We start from the raw sequence: 22,746 nt of genomic DNA, 5'->3' as shown, positions 1-22,746 counted from the left end.
GTGCCTGCCTCTATTTGAGGCTTCTTTTCCTCCAAATAGCGGCTCGCGGCCCGCGCGGGGGGCCCGCAGCCTGCGGGGGGCTTGTCCCCACTGTCAGAGGACGTACGTTCTCCTGCATCTCGTGACCTTCACATGCTGCATTATATATGAGAGAGAGAGAGAGAGGGAGGAGAGAAGAGAGAGAGAGAGACGGAGAGGGAGAGAGGGAGGGAGAGAGAGAGAGAGAGAGGGAGAGAGGGAGGGAGAGAGAGGGAGAGAGGAGAGGAGGAGAGAGGGAGGAGAGAGAGGGAGAGAGAGAGAGGGAGAGAGGGAGAGGGAGAGGAAGGGAGAGAGCGGGAGAGAGGGAGAGGGAGAGAGAGAGAGGGAGAGGGAGGAGAGAGGGAGAGAGAGAGAGAGAGAGAGAGAGAGAGAGAGAGAGAGAGAGAGAGAGAGAGAGAGGGAGGGAGAGAGAGGGAGAGAGGGAGAGGGAGAGAGGGAGGGAGAGAGAGGGAGAGAGAGAGGGAGAGAGAGGGAGAGAGGGAGGGAGAGAGAGAGAGAGGGAGAGAGGGAGGGAGAGAGAGGGAGGGAGGGAGGGAGGGAGGGAGGGAGGGAGGGAGGGAGGGAGAGAGAGAGTTCAGTACTTCCATCTTTTGAGAAAACAGCTTTGACAAAAGCTGTATTTTTATTATTTTGATAAAATAAATAATAAAAGACAGGTTGGAAATATAACCACACATAACCCATTTATAAGTCCTGTTCTCCTTACGCTCCTTACGCTTATATCCATAATTGATTTACTTAATAAATTAACAAATTGCAAATTGAATTTGGGAAGTAACTTTTATTGTTATTATGAATGAATAGTTTATTTCGATCTTTCAGAGGGGAGACATTACACAAAAACAGTTTACTTTTTCTTTTTTTAGGTGATCGAAAAGGCATAGGCAGAAGCTTAAAGCTTATAATTACTAGCAGCATTATTAATTACTAGCTTCCTTTGTCACTGGTGTCACTTTTCACTCTAATTGTTCTTCCCTCTGTACTGTACGTTATGTTTTCTTGTTTTTGTATTGTATGTTTTTGTACGGATACCTTTTACCACTTTTTAAGAGCCTGCTCAGTGACTACAGATGGAAATTCGCTTATATGGCTAACTCTGGCCCATTTAAATTACGTGTTGATTAATGTGCATTGTCCCTGTTAAATAAAAAAATAAAAGATAAAATAAATACCTCACTACTGGACCCAGGATGAGGATCAGCTGGACGACGAGGACTGTCGGCGGCTGCAGTCTCAGACAGACCTGACGTCGGCTGGAGGAAACTGCTGTCAAAGTCATGTTGGATGGATCTGAGTTTGCTCAGCGTTGAGGTAACGGACACGCAGACTCCCAGTCGGGACATCATGTTCACGCATCTCTTTTTGGCCCCTCCGTGCCACAGGATCATGGAGTTGCGGAACATGGGCGCAGACATGTGGTCGCAGCGTGCCTTGAGAAGGTTCGCCCCAGCCATCGCCATGGAGCGTTTCTTGGACGGATTCGAAGAGCTACGTCCGCTTGCGGCTTCCAAGAAACTAAAGAAGGTCGGCGCCGTGGCCTTCCACTCCTTCATCAAATTCACCCATTTGAAGGCTTTCAACGCAGCTGGGCTGGTCCTGCGCATGATGGAGTTGAATTTAGAAGACGAAAGGTTGCCGCACTCCTTGTTCACAAGCTTCATGACCTCTTTAACTACAATTTCACGAATGCCAGGATCCTCCATGATATTTCTCGGTATTGATTTGAAGCGGCCCTGAGACAAACTCCTAGCAACAGCCGCCTCCCATTGTCCTTTGAGTATTCTCGACCTCCGAATGGTGCCATATTCCACACTGACCTATAGTTAAACAACAGGTAAATAAGGCATTAAAGACAACAGACAAGATTATTACATCATTTACTGTGCAATTACAGCAGATGACGGAAAAACTACATTTGGTTGTTAGCAGTGTTGATTTCGTCGACTAAAACTAAGACGAAAAATGTTCGTCGACTACCTTTTGTCACTGACTAAAACTAAATGAAAACGAAATGAAAACTAAGCTACGATGACTAAAACTAAGACTAAATATACTGACAATTTCATCAACAAATAAAAACTAGACTAAAATGTTAGGAAGGGACTAGTGGACAAGAGAACCAGTATAAGTCATTTTACACATGCTGAAAATAGCAGATCTACAAGCCCAAAGTTGTGAGCTTGTAGATCTGCTATTTTCAGCAAGTGTAAATTAATTATATTAATTATTATTCATTAATTATGATGGCATCAAGGCCCACCAAAATACATGTTAGTTGACTAAATCAACTGTAGATTTAGTAGACAAACATTTCATGATATCAAGTTGACTAAAACTAGACTAAACACTAAAACATTCCAGGTGACTACAATGTGACTGAAACTAAATGAAAACTATTCAAGGGACTATGACTAAAACTAAATGCCAAAAACTCCATTTGGCTGTAAATAGTGTTTCTGTTGTTTGGGTATCACATACTCACCCTTGTAGACCTTTTAGGCCTAAGCTGCTCTTCTGGAGGAGGCCTCACACACGTTGCCAGGTCTGTCTGAGATGCTTCTTCGGTCTTGACAGAACTGGTCAAAGCGAGTCTGTCAACTATATTCTGCAAAGTAGAAAGGGGGAAAAAGTACAGACTAATCTTAAAACTTTACAATATAGAGCGTCGCAGTCCCGCCCCCTACCAGGGCATGAGGAAATTATTCCCCGTTCATTTTCCTCAGACATTTCAAAAAGTATTTATTTAAAGACCTTTTTAAACGTCGCACAAAAGCCAACTCGAGTTGTGATCAAATCATGACAACAAACACAATTCTTCGGGCCGAACAAATAATTAGAAAGAAGAAGAAGAAAACGGCAGATTTTTCTTCTTTGTAATTATTTGTTCGGCCTAAAATGTTGTGTTTGTTGTCATGATTTTTCACAACTCGAGTTGGCTTCGTAAACGTCTTTAAATAAATACTTTTTGAAAAGCCTATGGAGAAAATGAACGGGGAATTCACTTCTGGGTCTCACGTCGTCATATATCTATACCTCTTGGAGTAATAATCAAGTTATCATTATGAGAGCGAGTGAAGTTGGCTTTCCATCAATGGGGTTTTATTTTTCATACCTTTTGATTTGTGCATAAAAAAAAGTACCTTAATGGAAGCACAGCAAATACGGTGGGGGAGAATGAATCTTCATTATCTGACGACTCTTAATATTTGCATAAAGATGTAAGCAAACATGCATACATACATTTGCATTGCAATTTCTTTTGTCTTTTTTTAAACATGTGTGATACATTTGAATGTAAACCTAACGAGAGAGAGAGAGAGAGAGACAGAGAGAGAGAGAGAGAGAGACAGAGAGAGACAGAGAGAGAGAGAGACAGAGACAGAGAGAGAGAGAGACAGAGAGAGAGAGACAGAGAGAGAGAGAGACAGAGAGAGAGAGAGACAGAGAGAGAGACAGAGAGAGACAGAGAGAGAGAGAGACAGAGAGAGAGAGAGACAGAGAGAGAGAGAGAGAGAGAGAGAGAGAGAGAGAGACAGAAGGCTTCCATCCAGACATCATCTACAAAATCAACGCTAGCATCTACAGAGACTGTGCCCTCAAGCCAAACGTGCACATGGCTCATCACCCCACCCTTGACCTATCCTGCCTCTATGATCACGTCCACCTCTTTAGAGAGGTAGTCCCAATATTCGCACGGACCCTGAAGGATGCTACCCTCAACCGGAGCCCTGCTACCCCACAGAGAAGCACCAGACACCCTGCACCCGCGCCACCCAGACAAGCACGTGGCTTCCTTGGACCTACAGGGAGAGGCCCTTCACTTCAGCCACAACACCACCAGGACTACCCAGCTCAGCGCAACCTGCCCCAGGATAGACCACCATCCTACAACCCCCCGCAGAACAGGCCGGAGCCCCTCTTACCCCCCTCGGCAGCCCCAGGTCTACATCAGGAGCGGCATCGAAGCAGTCTCAGCTATGCCCAAGCAGTGAGCAGATCAGCACCACCCACTCCACCCCCGCCCCACATAATGACCTAAAAGACATCCAACAGATGCTGAGCCTACTCTGTTCCCGCCTGATAGGAACTGGGCCCTGGTGAAAGGTTAATTCACACTCGCACAATAATAGATGCTCACACACACACACACACACACACACACACACACACACACACACACACACACACACACACCATCAGTAAGATGAGCATAACAAAAACATTTCTCTCAGTTTATATTGTACAGTGGCCTACCGTTTAAGAGTATTGGCAAGTTGATGTTTATCTCATTTTTTGTACAGCAGATATCTGTTTATTCATGGAGCAAAAGTGTTTTACTGTTGCATGTTGGAACATTCGAGGTCTGAGGTCTTTTGCTTTTGGCTCCAAGAGCAGAGACCCAGACTTCATGAGAGAACTGGAAGACCCAGACATTGTGATATTGCAGGAAACTTGGAGTAAAGGAGAGGAGTCCACTGGCTGTCCCACAGGATACAGAGAGATCATCGTACCATCTACCAAACTAAAGGGGGTCACTCAGGGAAGAGACTCAGGAGGGATGCTGATCTGGTATAAAACACACCTAATACATTCCATTCAATTAATCAAAAAAGAAAATGTTTACATTTGGCTCAAAATTAAAAAGGAAACAATCACAACTGAAGAAAATGTTTATCTATGTGCAGCATATATCCCTCCATCAGAATCCCCTTATTACAATGAGAACAGTTTCACCATACTAGAGGATGAGATTAGTAATTTCCAGGCCCAGGGAAACATATTGATCTGTGGAGACCTCAATGCCAGGACAGGCACAGAGCCTGACAACATCTGTGACATTAATAATAAACATCTACCAGACCTCAGCATCCCCCTGCCATCATACCCCCCCAGGAACAACTACGACAAAACAACCAACCAGAATGGAAGACAACTCCTACAGCTCTGTCGGTCGCTGGGTCTGTACATAGTCAACGGCCGGCTACGAGGGGACTCATATGGCAGGTACACGCATTGTTCCCATCTTGGTAGTAGCACTGTTGATTATATGATAACAGACATAGATCCAGTGCACCTCAGGGCATTCACAGTCAGTCCTTTGTCGCCTCAATCTGATCACAGCAAAATAACTCTGTCCTTAAACCAAACACAAACACACCTCAATGGAGTTGAAAACAGTCCACTATACATATTAGAACAGCCCTACAGATGGAACAAAAACAGCCTAAATGATTATCAGCATGCAATTGGCAATCACAAAATTCAATCACTACTAAATACTTTTCTTATCCAGTCATATCCTCAAAACGAAGAAGGTGTAAACATGGCTGTACAAGATATAAATCATGTATTTGACAATTTGGCAACCTTATCAAACTTAAATTCACCTAAATTTAAAAACAAAAATATGAAAACTGAAAAATGGTTTGATTCTGAATGCAGAAATCTACGGAAAGCACTGAGGATCCTATCTAACCAAAAACATAGAGAACCGGAGAATCAGGAGGTACGACTTCAATATTGGAACACTCTAAAACAATACCATCACACCATCAGATCAAAGAAAACACAACACATCAAACATCAACTCACTGTAATTGAGGAATCTATTGACACAAATCAATTCTGGGATCATTGGAATAAATTGAACAAACCATATAGAGAAGAATTGGCGATTCAAAATGGAGACATTATGGCAGAGCCACTTTGAGAATCTATATGCTCCAATCACACCTAATTTGGCACAAAGAAACACAAAAAATAAACTTGATCTACTCGAATCCGTCATTAAAGATCAACAAAACCCTTTAGATTTCCCAATTACAGAAAAAGAACTAATAGACAGAATCCAGGGTCTGCAAACCAAAAAATCTTGTGGTGTAGATGGAATACTAAACGAAATGATTAAACATGCTGACTATAAAGTTCACACTGCCTTGTTGAAACTGTTTAACATTGTTCTAGGTATAGGTTATTTCCCTGACATCTGGAACCAAGGACTAATAACGCCCATCTTTAAAAATGGTGATAAATTTGACCCGAACAATTATAGAGGCATTTGTGTCAGCAGCAACCTGGGGAAGATCTTCTGTTCAATCATTAACAACCGATTACAGAACTTCCTCAGTGAGCATGACATCCTGAGAAAAAGCCAAATTGGATTTATACCAAAAAACCGAACCACCGACCACATTTACACGCTTCACACCCTTGTAGAAAAACACGTTAATCAAAACAAATCCAAAATTTTCTCCTGCTTTGTAGATTTTGAAAAGGCATTTGACTCGATTTGGCATGAGGGCCTGCTATTCCAAATTTTAAAAAGTGGTGTGGGGGGGAAAACATATGATATTATTAAAACAATGTATCAAAATAATAAATGTGCAGTAAAAATTGGCAACAAAAGAACAGATTTCTTCCCCCAAAGTAGAGGAGTAATGCAGGGCAACAATCTAAGTCCAACCCTGTTCAACATTTATATAAATGAATTGGCAAAATCACTGGAGGATTCATCAGCACCTGGCCTTACCCTCGGGAACAAAGAGATTAAATGCTTGCTGTTTGCAGATGATCTGGTGCTGCTGTCCAACTGTAAAGAAGGACTACAGCAGCTCCTAGATCATTTGCAACACTTCTGTCAAACCTGGGCCCTGAAAGTCAATATGAAAAAGACAAAAGTCATGGTTTTCCAGAAACGGTCCAGATGTCAGGGAAGCAGATACCCATTTTTACTTGGCTGCACCAACATAGAACACACACACACATACACATACCTGGGGTTAAAAATTAGTTCCACAGGGAATTTTAACATGGCTGTGAATGACCTGAGGGAAAAAGCAAGAAGGGCTTTCTATATGATTAGAAAATCTATCAAAATTAACATTCCAATTCGAATTTGGCTGAAGATTTTCAAATCAATTATTGAGCCAATTGCCCTGTATGGTAGTGAAGTGTGGGGTCCCCTGGCAAATCAGGAATTTTCTAATTGGGACAAACATCCAATTGAGACTATTCACACAGAATTTTGTAAATGTATATTAAAAACTCAAAGAAAAACTCCAAATAATGCATGCAGAGCGGAACTTGGCCAATTCCCTCTCCTAATTAACATCCAGAAAAGAGCATTAAAATTCCATAAGCACCTTCAAAATAGTGACCCCACCTCCTACCATCACCAGGCCTTAAAATGCCAAGAGGAGAACATGAGCAGGAGTCCCCTCAGTCAGCTGGTCCTGAGTCTTACCCCCACAACCCTGACTAAAACAACCTCCACTAACCAAATTATCAAAATACAACAAGAACATTATATCACATATTGGAAAAACACAACAAAAACCCAAAGTAAATTAGAATGCTATTTGGCCCTCAACCGAGAATACACAGTGGCAAACTACCTGACCACTGTTACTGATCCAAAACTGAGGAAGATGTTGACTATGTACAGACTCAGCGACCACCGCCTGGCAATAGAAACAGGCAGACACAGACAGAACTGACACAGACACACAGACAGACAGAACTGGCTGCCTAGAGAAGAAAGACTGTGTTCACTCTGCTCTCAAGGGGAGGTGGAGACGGAACTACACTTTCTGTTACAATGCGACAAGTATAAAGACATCAGAGAATCATTCTTCCCTAAATTTAAAGAAAAATATAAAGAATTTGAATCCACCATTAATAACTCATCACTCCAATATGTTCTGGGAGAACAGTCCAAATGCACAGTTTTGGCAGCAAAATATGTATGGAGTTGTCATCAACTGAGGGACAGCCAGTGGACAGAAGAGACAGGTATATCTGTCTGAACAGGGTCATTAAGTTGCTGTTATGTTTATGTTTGTTAATTTATTTTCATTGTTACTGTATTGTTTGTTGTTCATTATTGTTGGATGTTTATTGACTTTTGTTTTGTTGTATGTACGCTTTGGCAATGTAAAACATATTTATCATGCCAATAAAGCCTTTTGAAATTGAAAAATTGAGAGAGAGAGAGAGAGAGAGAGAGAGAGACAGAGAGAGAGAGACGGACGGACGGACGGACGGACGGACGGACGGACGGACGGACGGACGGACGAGCTTTACTAGTAAATTATGAGAAATGAAACCTAACCTTTACTGTCAAAGGTGAAAGGACACCTGGAACTGATGTCATTGGTGGTGCTTTAAGAGTGGAGGCGGGGTCAGGGACATCAGTCTGCGTGCCTCTCGGACCTAGTGAGCCCACGCCGCCCTGCGATGTGGACGAGAGCGATGGAGCGAAGAGGGGACGCAAACCAATAACTTGTTAGTGAAACGTACTCACAGCATTCTCCCACGGATTATCACAGTACATTGTAATAATGAAAACCAAGACATTCCCTCTTCTTTTCACTTTTCGGTCCGTGTTACTTCTGACTTTTACTCCTACTCACAACCCTGTTGTCGCACTTCCAAACATCAATCATTCATCAAATTTAGAGGCCCTCGTTTATGGAATTCCCTATGGATGCTTCACTTAAGTCCTCATTATCCTTGCCAATATGCAAGAAGCATCTAAAGAAATATCTTAGATATATAATATCGTAGATTACATGATTTAGTTTGATGTGTTATATTTTCTTTTGTGTTTTTTTTGTTTGTTGTATTGTTTATTTCCCCTTTTTGTGCAGTCTCTGTGTTTTTATTTCTTTATTCCATACAGGAAAGGATTCCAAATAAGGCTTCTTCCTTTCCTTACATTGTATTTTTGTTTTTTGATATGTATTGTCTATTTTTTTATACTATGTGCTAAATAAATAAACCGAAAAAGATTATGTCATGCGATGACAGGCAGCTCAATTGACCCTGCAGGATTAATAAAAGGTCCACCTACTGTACACTATGGTCACCCATCTGTTTATTATTTCACGTCAGCACTTAAAACTCTTTCAGCGCCACCTGGTGGTCACCAGTTTAGGCTCTGATTTAGGCTCTATTATGCATGTAATATGCATGTCATCACCTGTACACCATTTACACCATTTTCAAAATATGGATGAAATTTTAAAAAACAACACCTGTGGCATCCATTACAAAGACGTCAATTAGACGTCTTGACGTTTTTGGCTACTAAACAGTTTTAACCTTGGATCCAATTCCATTGAGACGAAACTAACCTGAACTGTCTGAGATGAAAAGACAACAGGAACCGATGTCTTCTTTGGCTTTTCAAATGCAGAGGCTGCCGACGATGTCAAGGCAGGCTTAGGGCCTTCAGCGACCGCCTGAGTCGATGTCAAGGCAGGCTTAGGGCCTTCAGCGACCGCCCGAGTCTCTCTTGCACCACCAAGCAGATAACGCTGCAATGTGGACAGGAAAACAGGGCACTTGGACAAAGGCTCGAACAACGCCATACATTTTAACCCATTTAGGCCCGACGTCGCTCTGAAAGAATATATATATTCAAAGATTTGTGCCGCATTTTTACGACCTACAAGCTCGTAGCGCGCTATGAGCTTGTAGATCTGCTATCTTTCAATAGCTAAACTATAACATAATGCTTAGTTAAAACACCAAAAGGGGTTCCCACCCAAAATGGGTTAATTTAGATAGTTTTTTCTCAAATCACTTTAAATTTCTCAACTGTGCCATCAAAACAGTTTAAACAAACATCTAAATATGTAATATTTAAGAAATATGAATAGGCATCCCTTGATTGTCCTCGCACAAACTAAAGAATCACATTTGCACTAAAAAAAAGCATCAAGTTCTGGTTTGAAGCGTTGAGCTAAGATTGATTAATGTGCCAAATAAACTTAGACGCTGTCGTTTAGATCACATTCATTCACATCAAGACCAGAAACTAACCTTGACTTTTCCTGAGGAGAAAAGGCAAAACACAGGGGTTGAAGTCACTGTGGGTGGTCTTAGGGATGTGTCTGTGGATCCATCTGACCAAGTACCATGCTAGAAGTGAAAGGTGTTCAGCAAAAATGGAGATATTGCGTGACCCATTAACACATAAAACATGCATCAAACACAGACAATCATCTGGCCAAACAACAATCGAACTTGCAAAAAAAAACGAAGGAAGGGTTGGCGCTTGTATCTTCCCACAGCTGTATCAAATTCACACATTTGAAGGTTTTTATTGCAGAGTTGGGCTGACATTTCAGAAATGCAAAGCGGTAAGGCTGCACTTCTTCCATGCATGCATGGTATTTCTTGGTATTACTTGGTGTTGCTAAGTGGACCTGAGACAAACTTTACTTTCACTGGCATATTCTTCACAATAACCAATGACCATTCCACCTGGACGTGTTTTTATTCTCTCTCTCTCAAAATTTAGAGTAGCCAATGATTTTTTTTACACCCTTTTCCTCCCCAATTGAATCGACAATTGATTCCTCCCCCACACACACACACACACACACACACACACACACACACACACACACACACACACACACACACACACACACACACACACACACACACACACACACACACACACACACACACACACACACACACACACACACACACACACACACACACACGTCTGTGTTGTCACTGCTTTCGTATCCGACTGGCTCATCTGCCAGTGAGGAGCCCCCACCGGGAGGACGTAGCGCCTTCGTCCTACTCATTAGGCCGTAGAAGTACATCCTCCCTCCCTCCCACCCCCAACCACGGACAGACGCCCGTCTGATGCACCGCGGTGGATTCGAACCCACAAACTCTGTGTTGGTGGGCAGGGACTTTACCACTGCGCCACCCGAGGTAAGGTAAAGGTCATTTCCGTTATAAAGCGCCTCTCAAAACAGTTGGGGCTTTACAATAAAATAATAGGAATAAAACAACAACATCACAATCAGAGATAAACCAACGATGAAATAAGAAACAGAGCAGCAAAAACAGTACCTAGAAATAGATAAAAACCAAAATGTTTGCGGTACAAATTAGTTTTTACTAGTAGCTTCTTATAGATCTCAACAGACACAGCATCTACACAAGTAGAGTGGTAAGTCATTCCACAGCGTAGGTGCAACAAATGCGTAAGCTCCATATCTCCTTTGGTTAGAAGCTTAGTAGCGGGGATAGTGAGAAGACCTTTGTCTGAAGACCTAAGGTGTCTCATATTTACCTTGGGGTAAGTTCACTTAAATAAATTGGGCCCAGCCCATGGAGAGATTTATAGGTAATTAACAGTCTAGCAGCCGCATTCTGCAGCACCCTTCTTCATCTTTTTTTACACTTATTCAAGTTATTCTATACATTATTAAACAGCATTTTTATTCAAGACCGTCTGCCCAAAACGGCACTCGTGGCAAAATGACGATGTTACATGTTATCTTAGCTAATAGCATTAGCTACACATGTTACATGTTATCTTAGCTAATAGCATTAGCTACACATGTTACATGTTATCTTAGCTAATAGCATTAGCTACACAGGATGACTTTACATGTTATCTTAGCTAATAGCATTAGCTACACAGGATGACTTTAAAGAACGGTTACAAAAAAATAATTTGGCTGCAATTAGCAAGTCTGTTGTTCGGGTACAAAATACTTACGCTTTCAGAATGCTTTATGTCTGCAGGAGGAGGCGCAATCAGGGTTGGTCGACACATGGAGGATGTCGACATGTCTGACCAGGATGTGGTTACTGTAGTCGCAGTCATGGTGACAGTACTAGTGACAGCGAGTCTGCCAACCGCATGCTGCAAAGTGGACAGGGAGAAAAGTAGAGCAAGGTTCTCCTAATCTGACACAAGAAATCACAACTTTTGGAGAAAGTAACCTGATCCCTTGAGAGAGAGAGAGCAATAATCGTATTGTATTCCTTGCCGATAATTGTATCGATACAGAGGCTATACCATATGGAAAGTGCAGGAAATGCTGTGCGACGCGCCTTGAAAAAAACAACAACATCAGCATCGGTTTCTGCCCGACAGTTATGATATTACATATTTTGCATTTATCCACCAAAACACATTTATTTGTAGGAGTGCGGCTTCAGTTCAGGTGGATCACCACCCATCAGGGAAATCAGGCATACTCAATGAAGTGGTGGACGTGTCCACATAAAAACGACATTTTAACAAATACTGTAAAGAAATTGGGGAATTTTTTTTTTAAACAAATCTTCCTCCTTATATAATAATAATAATACCTGGTGATCATGTTTAAAAATCACGGCACTACATCTTTAAAATGTAATAAATATTTAACCCATTCTGACCGGGCACCCATTTTGGTGTTGGCATCATGTTATGCTTTAGCTATTGAAAAATAGCAGATCTACAAGCTCATATCGCGCCACCGAGTGGGGCGATACGAGCTTGTAGGTCTGCTATTTTTGAAAAATTCGAAGAACGACTGACATTTTTAGAATCTGATCTCAGGTCAGAATGGGTTAATCAGACCAGTGTGTGTCCCGTGGAAACCTCGTATGAATCTGATCTCAGGTCAGAATGGGTAAAAATGTATTTGTGAAAACATCGGCAATCTGTAGTCTACGACTAGAGACTAGAGAATTTAGGAGGACATGTGGTCATTATTCGAAATCAACGTGTATCACGATACATATCGTATCGTGGCCTCTGTATCGTGATATTTATCGATCGTGAGTTTGTCGATTCGGGAGAGAGAGAGAGAGATCATTTTACTAATATATAAATTATGAGTTGTGAATGGAACCTAACCTTAACTGTCCCAAGTGAAAAGTCAACAGGGACTGATGTCTTTGGTGGTGCTTTGGACGTGGAGGAAGGCTTAGGGACATCAGTCTGTGTTTCTCTTAGCTGGCTAATAGCACACTACAATGAAGACAAGAGGAGAGGGAAGGAAGAAGGAGAGAGGCCAGGTTTATTTGACTAATGAACAATTATTAAACAACAGCAACGAGTGCTTGAAACAGACATTTACCCATGGATTATTACATTGTAATAATGTCTTTGGATGTATATTGTATTTTGTATGTTTTTCTATGGACCCCGAGTCTGCAATGAAGGCATTCATTCATGATGTCACTCATATTTTCAATCCTACTGTTTTAAAATGTCATGTCACTCAACTGTGGAGCCACTTAAACCATTTTGGACTGAGGTCGATAAAAAAAGGATTCTAAATCCTTTTCTGAAAAACCCATGTTTCTATGTCAGTGGTACTCAACCTTTTTCATGTCAAGGACCCCCAGAATTATCTTTATTGGGCCACGGACCCCCATCTCAAAATATGTAGTTCCAGGCACCCCCCAGCCCCAGATGCCAATATTTTAGTTAAAAATGTTAGCTCTGAAATATATATTCAATGATTTGCACCACATTTTCACGACTTTAAAAAAATAGCAGACCTACAAGCTCATAGAGCTTGTAGATCTGCTATTTTTCTATAGCTATAGTATAACATAATGCTTAGTTAAAACACCAAAAGGGATTCCCGGCCCAGAATGGGTTAATAATCTAAAACTAACCTGAACTGTCTGAGGTGAAAAGGCAACAGGAACGGATGTCTTCTTGGTCAGTGCAGGCTTTGGGACTTGGCTCTGCGTAATGGAGGATGTCACTAGTAGTGGCGGTGTAAACGTGGAGGCAGGTTTAGGGACATCTGGCTGTGGGTGTTTTGCACTTAACCAGCTAACAGCACTCTGCAGTGTAGACGAGAGGGAGAGGGAAAGAGAGAAGCCACGATTATCGGACTAATAACATTAAAAATAGTAAAGAGCGATTGAGACATATCGGTACTCATTTGACCCATGGACCGCCACTTGATGAGATTTAGCCTCTAAAACCCAAAACTAAAGAATATTTTGTTGTCACTGGATAATATTTTGTCTACAATTCCATGCTTTCTTTTGGCAAACGTTTATCAAAATAACAATTCTTCTACATTCTCTAATTGTGTAGAATTCTTGTAAATAATCTAACTCTTGAGAGCGTAAAATGAAACCAAATGGACCGGTACAGGTTAATTTGGTTTAATGTTAAGCTCTCAAGAGTTAATAATCACATCTAAACCGTGTGAAGTGAGGGCCTGAGGGGCACTAATATATTAAAGTCTAACTCATGTTGCTACTGTATGATTAGGTGATGTAAAACCAACGCTGTCAAAACAAACATTTAATTATCTTTATTGTTAATGGCATTTAATGTATGTGTTAGGGACAAGATGACGTACATTTTCCCTTCATTGTCCAATGGCGTTTTTAAAACAAACATTGAACTAAAAACAAACCTGTATATAGGAGGGGCTAGCTCCCCTCAAAAAATCTATACGGGTCCATTTGGTTATACCAACTCTTTATCATTTAGCTGGGGACCACCTGGAACCCCCTCAAGGACCACCGGTGGTCCCCGGACCACCACCGGTTGAAAGCCACTGATGAGAAACTAACCTTAACTGACTGAGGTGAAAAGGCAACAGGAACCGATGTCTTCGTTGATGCCGGAAATGCAGAGGTCCCTGGCGATGTCACGGCAGGCTTCGGGACTTCGCTCCGTCTTGCTCCAAGCAGACACTGCTACAGGACAGCACAGGAGACCGCAGGGTCGGGATCAAATAACTCTAAATTGTGTTATTGTTTTTCTCAATGAATTTACTGTTCGCTAAACTACTAATTGTGGTGTGAAAACAGTAACCACCAGACAACTGGCCTTGACTTTCACTGGGTTAAAAAAAACACAGTACAGGGGTTGAAAGTCACTGCGGGTGGTTCTGTGGATGTTTGTTGTTGTTGCATTTCCCATTAGTTAGTTAGTTAGTTAGTCCATTTAAATAAATACTTTTTTGAAATGTCTATGGGGAAAAATGCATGGGGACTGCGACACTGATGTCATCAATATTGGCCAGCAACTCTACATCTGAGCTCAAACCCTTAGGTCTCCATATATGGAGCTGACCTGTTCTGACATTCCATATGTTGATCTGATCCCATCAAACCCTGTGCTCTCAAGACACGCTCCATATAGAATTCCAGAACAGAATTCATTCCATTATGTTGATCTGCCCTCCCATGCCAAAGCGCCAGCACTCGCCCAGCAGTCTGCTGTCGCCCAGGTGTGCACGTGACCTTCGAGGTCTCGCTTCTCTGCCTCAGGCGTCTTACTGGATTAGACATGACCTGATGGAAGTATGAAGACCTAGAACAAATCTCCCACCGGATCAAAAACCGCTAGAAGGCACGCTCTACTCAGGGGGTTGTAGTAGTACTCTCAATAGCTGGGTCGGCCTTCCTCGTGCGTTTAAAACGGAGGAAGGGCGACACATGCCGAAACTCGTCCGTTTCTCTAGATAGACCGCTGCTGTGTGTTTGTTATTACTGCAAATAAAAAGTTCATAAGAAACTGTACTCAAGACAGTCTTCTTATTTCGTGTATCGTCGTCATATGTCAGAAAGCCACGCCATTGTCTCAGGTCCCACGTGGAAGAGGCCAGCCTCTGAAGGAGGTCTGTACAGAGGACAGGTGGTAATTATGTGGTCGGCAGGCAGTCTGCTCAGGCTCGCCACACTCGCATGCTGGGCTGTACTCAAGAAAGTGTAGATATTCCTTTCTCTATGTACAGTATCCCCCCCCCCCCTATTTTTGAGGGGCGCTATGTCCAGCTTTGTCTGTTTGTGTGAACACAAACACAGTGATTTGATTGGCTGATCACCCCATAGCGATAATTTGATTGGCTGAGCAAAGTACATATTGGGGGGGGGGAAAGTGACGCCAAAAGTGATTGGCAGCCACCGGAATGACATTTGTGATGATTTGATTGGCTGAGCACGGAATGTGATGTTATGATGTGCCCCTCACTTCACACAAGTGTGATGTTTCTTTTGTTTTGCTGTGTATATGATGGTTTATTTTGTTGCATAGAAGTGTATATTTGTATTATGTCTTTTAAATGTTCTGATGAATTGAAAATGGTGGACCCTGATGTCAACATGTCTTGGTGACATCTTTTTCTGGTTTTATCCTTGTTGCAGTTTATTTTTATTTTTACCTGTACTTTCGGTTGAACGGTCTGCACACATTCTACAAACTGTTAATAAAAATGATCAATCAAATGATCACTCAATCAATCAATCAAGACCTAACACTACATAAACAAATCATGTGTCAAACAGACAGCCTGGCCAAACAACAGTGCAGTATACACTCCACTTCACAACAAGCTGAGTGACAGTAAACTAACCCCCTCGTGATCTGTTGCCTCTGTTTTTAACTGTGGCAGAAGAACAACAATACGTTTTTTCGAGCAGGAAGGTTCCTCCTCGTCCGCCGCTTCGTCCTCGACTTTCACAGCACATCGTTTCCGTCTCTCGGTGTTCTCCACGGTGTTTTCTGCCGAGGGGCTCGCCGGCGTATCTTCCATGTTGCTTAACCAACTAGTACAGTAAGTACACTCGCCTGCCTGGGTTATGTGTTTCCGGAAGGAATACATTTGAACACCCTTCCTGCATCCGGTCTGAAGACAGCTTCCTGTTCTCCACTTTTGTGGTCTGTGTGTGTCCGAAACATGATTTATTTTTTATCACACGATACTTACACATCAGTGTATTATTTCTCAAGACAACACTTTGATACATACGCAATTATTTTAGCTCACGCAGGATAGGATCAAATAGGTCCAAATTGCAAAACAAACTAAACCCACACTGACTATTAGGAAATAGCCTCATCTTGTGGCCAGCCAGAAGTACTACACCTATTCTACATGTTACTACACTATGCTATCTAGGCCTACTACTTTTTTGTACCTGTCTACCTAAACTTTCGAATACTAAATAATTTCACATGATAATTTATTTGTATAATATCCTACTCAATAGATGTTATGGCATAGCAAAGAGGCTCAGCTCTTTTATGAATTATGAAGGCCAGTCACGGTAGTCACCAGCTTGAGAGATGTGTAAGAACAGAGATGTGTTTGCATGGGGCCAGACTAGAGTGTACATTATTATTATTATTTTAAATTGCATGTTGCATTGCATGTTCTGCAGCTTTATTTCCAGGTGGAGTAAAGAGACATAGACTGGCAATTTTCGAAAGATTTTCTCGGGTACAAAAATATCTGGCACAAAATATTTTGGGTTCCGCAATCATTATAATTCGGTGGTTCTTGATGTGAAAAATAAATGTTTACGAAATCAACATGGGGGGGGGGGGGGGAGTTCAAGCCCCCCCCCCCCCCCCCCTTCGCCCCACCCCCTTAAAAGTCCGGGTGGTCTGGAGGAGAAGGCGTGGTCTTCATCATATTCATACAACAGATGGAGAGAAGATACAAAGACTATAATATCGTAGCCTAATATTGTGAAGTGAAGCGTCTGTCTCTTATTGTAAACAAAGTGCTGCCTGCGGGGGAAATATAAGAGAACATATCCGACTGAGCAGCAGCGCTGCTGCTGCTGCTGCAGAAGAATTAACGTACGGCATTATTTCATCTTCTCCTGTTGTCTGCTTATTTTGACGGATTTGCATTTTTATTTTTATTTTTTGCAGACGGATTCCTGTGTCGACCCTTTGATCCTGAATCGGATTGGCAATGGATGATGACGACTGCGCTATTGAGCTATGGAATTGATAAGGAGCATTTCCATCAACAAATGGTGAAAACACAACACCGGGTTATAGCACTGTTATTGACTTTGCAATATAGCTTGCCATGATGGTTCACACTTGACAGTCATGTTTCAGGGCTGTATTATATATTAATTAATTCAATGGCCGTTGTAGACGTATGTGTTTATACGAGTGCTGGAATACACATAAGTGGGCCTATACTTATTAACACTGTCGATAATAGTGCGATAATATAGCTACACTGAACACTAAAACAGAGGTATTATACGTGGCAAAAACGTTTGTCCAACGTGGATAATATGCAATCCATAAAACTAAAAAAGACATTCTACCATAGCCTACTTCTCAAATGATGATGGAATGCAATTACAGAAAACTGTGTCTTCATTCTCTTCTTCCTTAGTCTTCATTTTAGCCTATTATATATACATATTTTCTTTCTTTTTTTGGTACAAATCTATAACAGTCATGACATACAGACAGTAGACAATACAATACAATACAAACACAAACAGCAAAGTTATTTAACAATACAATATCAGAGCCAGGGGATTATATACTAACAGAAAACATTGCTGAGAGTGAACAAGAGTGAACACAAAGCAACAGTTCTCGGCTTTCTTTTTTTCTTTTAGTTATACATTGTTTTAATTACTGCTTGGCCTCAATCTCGAATACAACGAAAGAAGGTTTGGAATGACTATACATTTGGTTTACGATTATGAAAGTTAGCTAGAATAATGATCAAATGAATTATACTCCTATTACTATCAGAAGTTCCAGACCCACAGGAACGCACCCAGGGTGCCTGCCCGATTCCGGCGAGCCGCCCCACGTCCGAAACGGTTGAGAAATGACAGAGTTACCGTGTGGGGGTCCCTCTACTGTACTGTACTGTACTGTACTGTACTGTACTGTACTGTACTGTACTGTCACTGTACTGTCCTGTCACTGTACTGTACTGGCACACCCGAAATCACCATATATACAGTTAATATGTGCGTGTGTGCGTTAGGTTGTGCTTACTTAACTTGTGCACAGATGGTGAAAAACAACCATGCTGTTTTTGTGCTCATACCCAGCCAGGCACCCACCCAGCCAGCCAGCCACCCACACACATAGCTCCATAAGGGAGTGGTAAATAGGACTAATATTAATGGTACATAGGCCTACACAGTGCATTCAGATCTGAGCAGTGCTTTTAGATGCCATCTAGGGACCACCTGTTGAAATGATCCGGTGTGCTGCATTATCAACCGTTTCTTTTTAGCTTTCAATAATACAGTGCATTTTTTGTCTGACATTGACACGACGTCAAATGATCTCATACATTCTGTTACCTTTATTGAATATGGATAAATCATAAGAAAACATCTATAAAAAAAATGTTTTTGTGGAAAATGTTTGAGGTTTATTATAAACAACTATGTGACCGATGTTGACTATGGACACCGTCTGACATGTAACCCTGATGGTCCTTTACAAGGGATGGACTTCCTCCCGTCTTTCTTGGTCCCCCATTAATGGATTCCCCTGGAAGCGAGGCCCAGACGGGCAGCGGTGCCGGGAACTACACCGCCGAGACATCTGCTGCAAACTTCATAAAGGAACTAGGCATTTCAAGGTAATTCCTTATTTCATAACCAACAAACCAACCACATTTCTTCTCCTTCCCTCTCTCACTTCCCACTTCATTACCACTGCCAGGAGTGTGTGTGTGTGCGTGTGTGCCTACGCCCCCAGCCATTGTAAAATACCCGGTAACCTGAGACCTCTCGTGGCTTATTGCTTAAATATTACCTTTTGGCACTAATAATAATAATGTAAAATATTCCTGCTCCCTCCGTGATCTTTAGCCCCTGAAAGTGGGGCTAGCAAGGATAGCAATGTCGGGTCGATTCAAACCATAGTAGAATAGTATAGTATAGTCAGTGTATAGTCTCTAGTGGCTGTTTTAAACTTTCCGAAGTATAAACTATTGTCAAACGTTTTGTCGAGTTTGGTCATGTGATTTCATTTGAAGAGTTGTACTCTCTGACTAGCGCCTCACCAATATTCCTATTCCTGCTTTTAGTTTTTCAGTGCTCGTGGAATAATACTAACAGACAATAAAAAGTAAGCCCTGGGTGACATGTCACAGGAAATGTAAAAGTACAGTATTGAGTAGTAAACAGCGTGGTCATTGTGCAGAAATGATCCTTCATTTTAAAACAGCATCTGGCACTTTCTCTAAATTGTATCCCTCAACCAAACCAAAACAAACCATTTTATGTATTGTTATAAGTAGTGATGGCTTCGCAGTTCACACGTATGTCTCATGACCTGGTGATCAGCAGTTGTATAATAATTGCAGAATAATTGCACTAATAATTCGTACTATGCATAAAATACACTTCTTGTTTGACCATTTCGTTTTTGTTTTATTCCTAGGGTGGTTTCTATAGCGACCAGCTTAACGGCCACAACCACAGAGGCCATGGTGATTGGAAACTTAACGGGGTTCAGAGAAGGCGGACAAATCCACCAGTCCTACCGTCCTTCTGTGCCGAGTTCTGCGAAGAGGAACTCTGTGCTACACGGCGTCACGGTGGCGGCTCAGGCCATCGTCCTCCTCTCCATCTTCCTCCTGTCGAGCCTCGGCAACTCGGCGGTCGTCGTCGTCATCGTCAGACACAGACAGCTGAGAACGGTGACCAACGCCTTCATCATGTCGCTGTCCCTGTCGGACTTCCTCTCCGCCGTCCTGTGTCTGCCGTTCTCCTTCCTCATGCTCTTCAGTGAAGACGGCGTGTGGATGTTCGGCGAGCGTTTCTGCGTGGCCAACGGGTTCTTCAACGTGTGTTTTGGCGTCGTCTCCACCCTGACCATGACCCTCATCTCCTTCGACAGATACTGTGCCATAGTGAGGCAACCGCAGGCCAAAATCGGGCGCCAGAGAGCCGTTCAGTTACTGGCAGCCGTTTGGCTAACGGCTGTCCTGTTCTCTTTGCCGTGGTATCTGTTGGTCCGAAGCCCCGACGAGGTCCATAAGCAGGGTTTCTACCACTGCATGTATGCATTTCACTCCGGGATGTCCCGCATGGGCACTGCGTATAGCATCTCTCTCATAGCCATATGTTACCTGTTACCTTTCTCCCTCATGTGCTTCTGTCATTATAACATCTGTAAGACAGTTCGTCTTTCTGAAATCCGCGTGCGCCCCGTGACCACGTATGCCTACCTGCTACGATTCTACAGTGAAATGCGAACGGCCACCACTGTACTGATTATGATTGTGTTCATCATCTTGTGCTGGGGGCCATATTGTTTAATGGGGTTAGTCACAGCGATGGGGAACTACACATTCAACCCCACTATGGACGCGGTGGCCATCTGGCTCGCCTGGGCCAACGGGGCGATTAACCCTCTAATCTACGCCCTGAGGAACCCCAATATATCCATGTTGCTGGGACGCAGTCGGGAGGAGGGCTATCGGACGAGGAACGTCGCCGCCTACTTATCCAATCAAACCCAGCACCGGGAGACTCGGCCGAACCGAACGGACCGAATCAGGGACCGTTACATAAGTCGAGTCGGAGTGAACAACAGCCAGCTGTCGAGTTCGAGTCCTGGAAATGGAGGGGAAGTGGCAATGTGGGCCTGTAAAAACCCTGCCGTGTTCTTCTGTCGAGAGGCTCAGCCCGACACGGCCACTGAGCCCACCTCTCCAAAGGTCAAGACAGTCGACACGTGCTTGTGACAGTCTTTTTGAAGTTTGGATCCACAATCCAATCCTGATCAGGGGTAGTGGGTTTCATAAGAGGGAATAAAATGATGTGCCAATTATTATTAATATTTGCCTATAACTACTTGAACCCTATAGCTCTTAATGGGTGTGTCACAATAGGTGAACGTTCGATGAAAATGGCAAGCTCACAACGCGTCATGGACAGACCCCTAGCCTATAGGCAGTGGTTCCCAAACTTTGTCATGTCAATGACACCCAAATTGACACTAATTAGCCCCGCGGACCCCCATTTGAAATATGCCAGGGACCCCCCACATAAGAGAAGATATTTACGGCTCTAGCAGTGATTCTTAACCCGTTTCATTTCAAGGACCCCCCCATGTTTGACATGCATTAGTCTACGGACCCCCATTTAATGCCATTTCTTTCTCTGAGACCCCCAATTAAGTTAACTCTGGTTTGGTTCCATTTGTACACTCTCAGAGTAATACAAACCCATAAGGGTCCATTTGGTTCCAAACTATCATTTAGCTGGGGACCCCCTGGAACTCCCTCAGGGACCGCTGGGGGTCCCCGGACCCCACTTTGGGAACCACTGGCCTAGGGTATCTAGGATTTAAATGGTCAACTCTCACTACCCTTGATCTGAGCAGAGACAAACCACAACGAAACAGATGTGTAACAGATTTATTTTGTAAAGTATGACAAGATTAAGATATCTCTTTAATAATCTGTTCATCATGTATAAATGTGTACAGTATCTGCATATCATATGTTTGGGACCAGATTGACTAATATGTCATTATGCATTCCGGGAATCCTAAACGATTATGTTGGACAAACTTTATACTCATGAAAAATCAATGTGAAATGTATTATGATGACAGTATGCGTATAAAGTAAAACACTTTTTATGGGGTTTTTTGTGTTAGTATCCATTCCCATCACATGGAACATAGAGACTTAAAATATTGCACACCGTCATAAATATTAAGATATCAAATAAGGGCCTCATGTCATGAGATATGGTCTCTGTTGGCCACATGGAGGCACTAAATCCCCACAATGTTTATCCTATTTACACCATGATGATGATGACGCACACCAAAATGTAGTATTCCTTTCACACCAAATGCGATGCTGTACACCAGACGTCCAGACCAGTGGTTCCCAAGCCTTTTCATGTCAAGGACCCCCAAATTGACACTTATTAGCCCCGCGGACCCCCATGTGAAAATATATGCCAGGGAAGAGAACTTTAGAGAAGAGAAGATTTGTACGGCTCTTGTTGTTACATACACATAGTGCCCTGGATCAATTTATTCAGAAAAATCACTTTCATATTCATCAACTATGGCTGCACAGTCTTTCCTCAGCTTGAAAGACATGCTGCTGAATGCGGCAAATTCATCTGCATTGGGAATGGGAATCTGCCCCCCAGTTTCCC

The 22,746-nt window shown here is 42.5% G+C and overlaps 2 protein-coding genes across 2 annotated transcripts in view; one reads left to right on the top strand and one right to left on the bottom strand.

The window, feature by feature from the left end:
* LOC308309790 (uncharacterized protein) overlaps window positions 1–16,369 on the bottom strand; it is a gene marked incomplete at its 3' end in the record, with an annotated part of 21,376 nt that extends 5,007 nt beyond the window's left edge. Inside the window, exons 1-10 of the mRNA XM_080755707.1 lie at window positions 16,185–16,369; window positions 14,398–14,523; window positions 13,477–13,650; window positions 12,707–12,820; window positions 11,576–11,722; window positions 9,865–9,963; window positions 9,174–9,356; window positions 8,150–8,269; window positions 2,522–2,644; window positions 1,212–1,856 (exon numbers count right to left, since the gene is read on the bottom strand). Coding sequence (XP_080611833.1) covers window positions 1,212–1,856; window positions 2,522–2,644; window positions 8,150–8,269; window positions 9,174–9,356; window positions 9,865–9,963; window positions 11,576–11,722; window positions 12,707–12,820; window positions 13,477–13,650; window positions 14,398–14,523; window positions 16,185–16,364 — 1,911 coding nt within the window. The 5' untranslated portion in view covers window positions 16,365–16,369. The remainder of the gene's footprint in view (window positions 1–1,211; window positions 1,857–2,521; window positions 2,645–8,149; window positions 8,270–9,173; window positions 9,357–9,864; window positions 9,964–11,575; window positions 11,723–12,706; window positions 12,821–13,476; window positions 13,651–14,397; window positions 14,524–16,184) is intronic.
* Window positions 16,370–17,274: 905 nt separating this feature from the next.
* On the top strand, window positions 17,275–22,170 carry gpr135 (G protein-coupled receptor 135). The gene is made up of 3 exons (XM_080756842.1): window positions 17,275–17,598; window positions 19,059–19,196; window positions 20,003–22,170. Exons 1-3 carry the CDS (start codon window positions 17,564–17,566, stop codon window positions 21,309–21,311), a joined length of 1,482 nt encoding a protein of 493 aa, XP_080612968.1. The 5' UTR covers window positions 17,275–17,563; the 3' UTR covers window positions 21,312–22,170.
* Window positions 22,171–22,746: the final 576 nt, after the last annotated feature.

This window comes from Protomyctophum bolini (assembly GCF_963924005.1).
Source record: "Protomyctophum bolini genome assembly, chromosome: 22".
NCBI classification, from domain to species: domain Eukaryota; kingdom Metazoa; phylum Chordata; class Actinopteri; order Myctophiformes; family Myctophidae; genus Protomyctophum; species Protomyctophum bolini.
Note: the sequence above shows the minus strand (reverse complement) of the source record. Positions and strands in the feature narration are given on the sequence as shown.

What these genes read in the sequence shown, in the direction of transcription:
- gpr135 (XM_080756842.1), top strand. Translation starts at nt 17,564, where the DNA reads ATGGAATTGATAAGGAGCATTTCCATCAACAAATG. An exon ending in AGCATTTCCATCAACAAATG is followed by an intron (nt 17,599 to 19,058) that starts GTGAAAACACAA and finishes GTCCTTTACAAG; the next exon opens with GGATGGACTTCCTCCCGTCT. An exon ending in AAGGAACTAGGCATTTCAAG is followed by an intron (nt 19,197 to 20,002) that starts GTAATTCCTTAT and finishes TTTTATTCCTAG; the next exon opens with GGTGGTTTCTATAGCGACCA.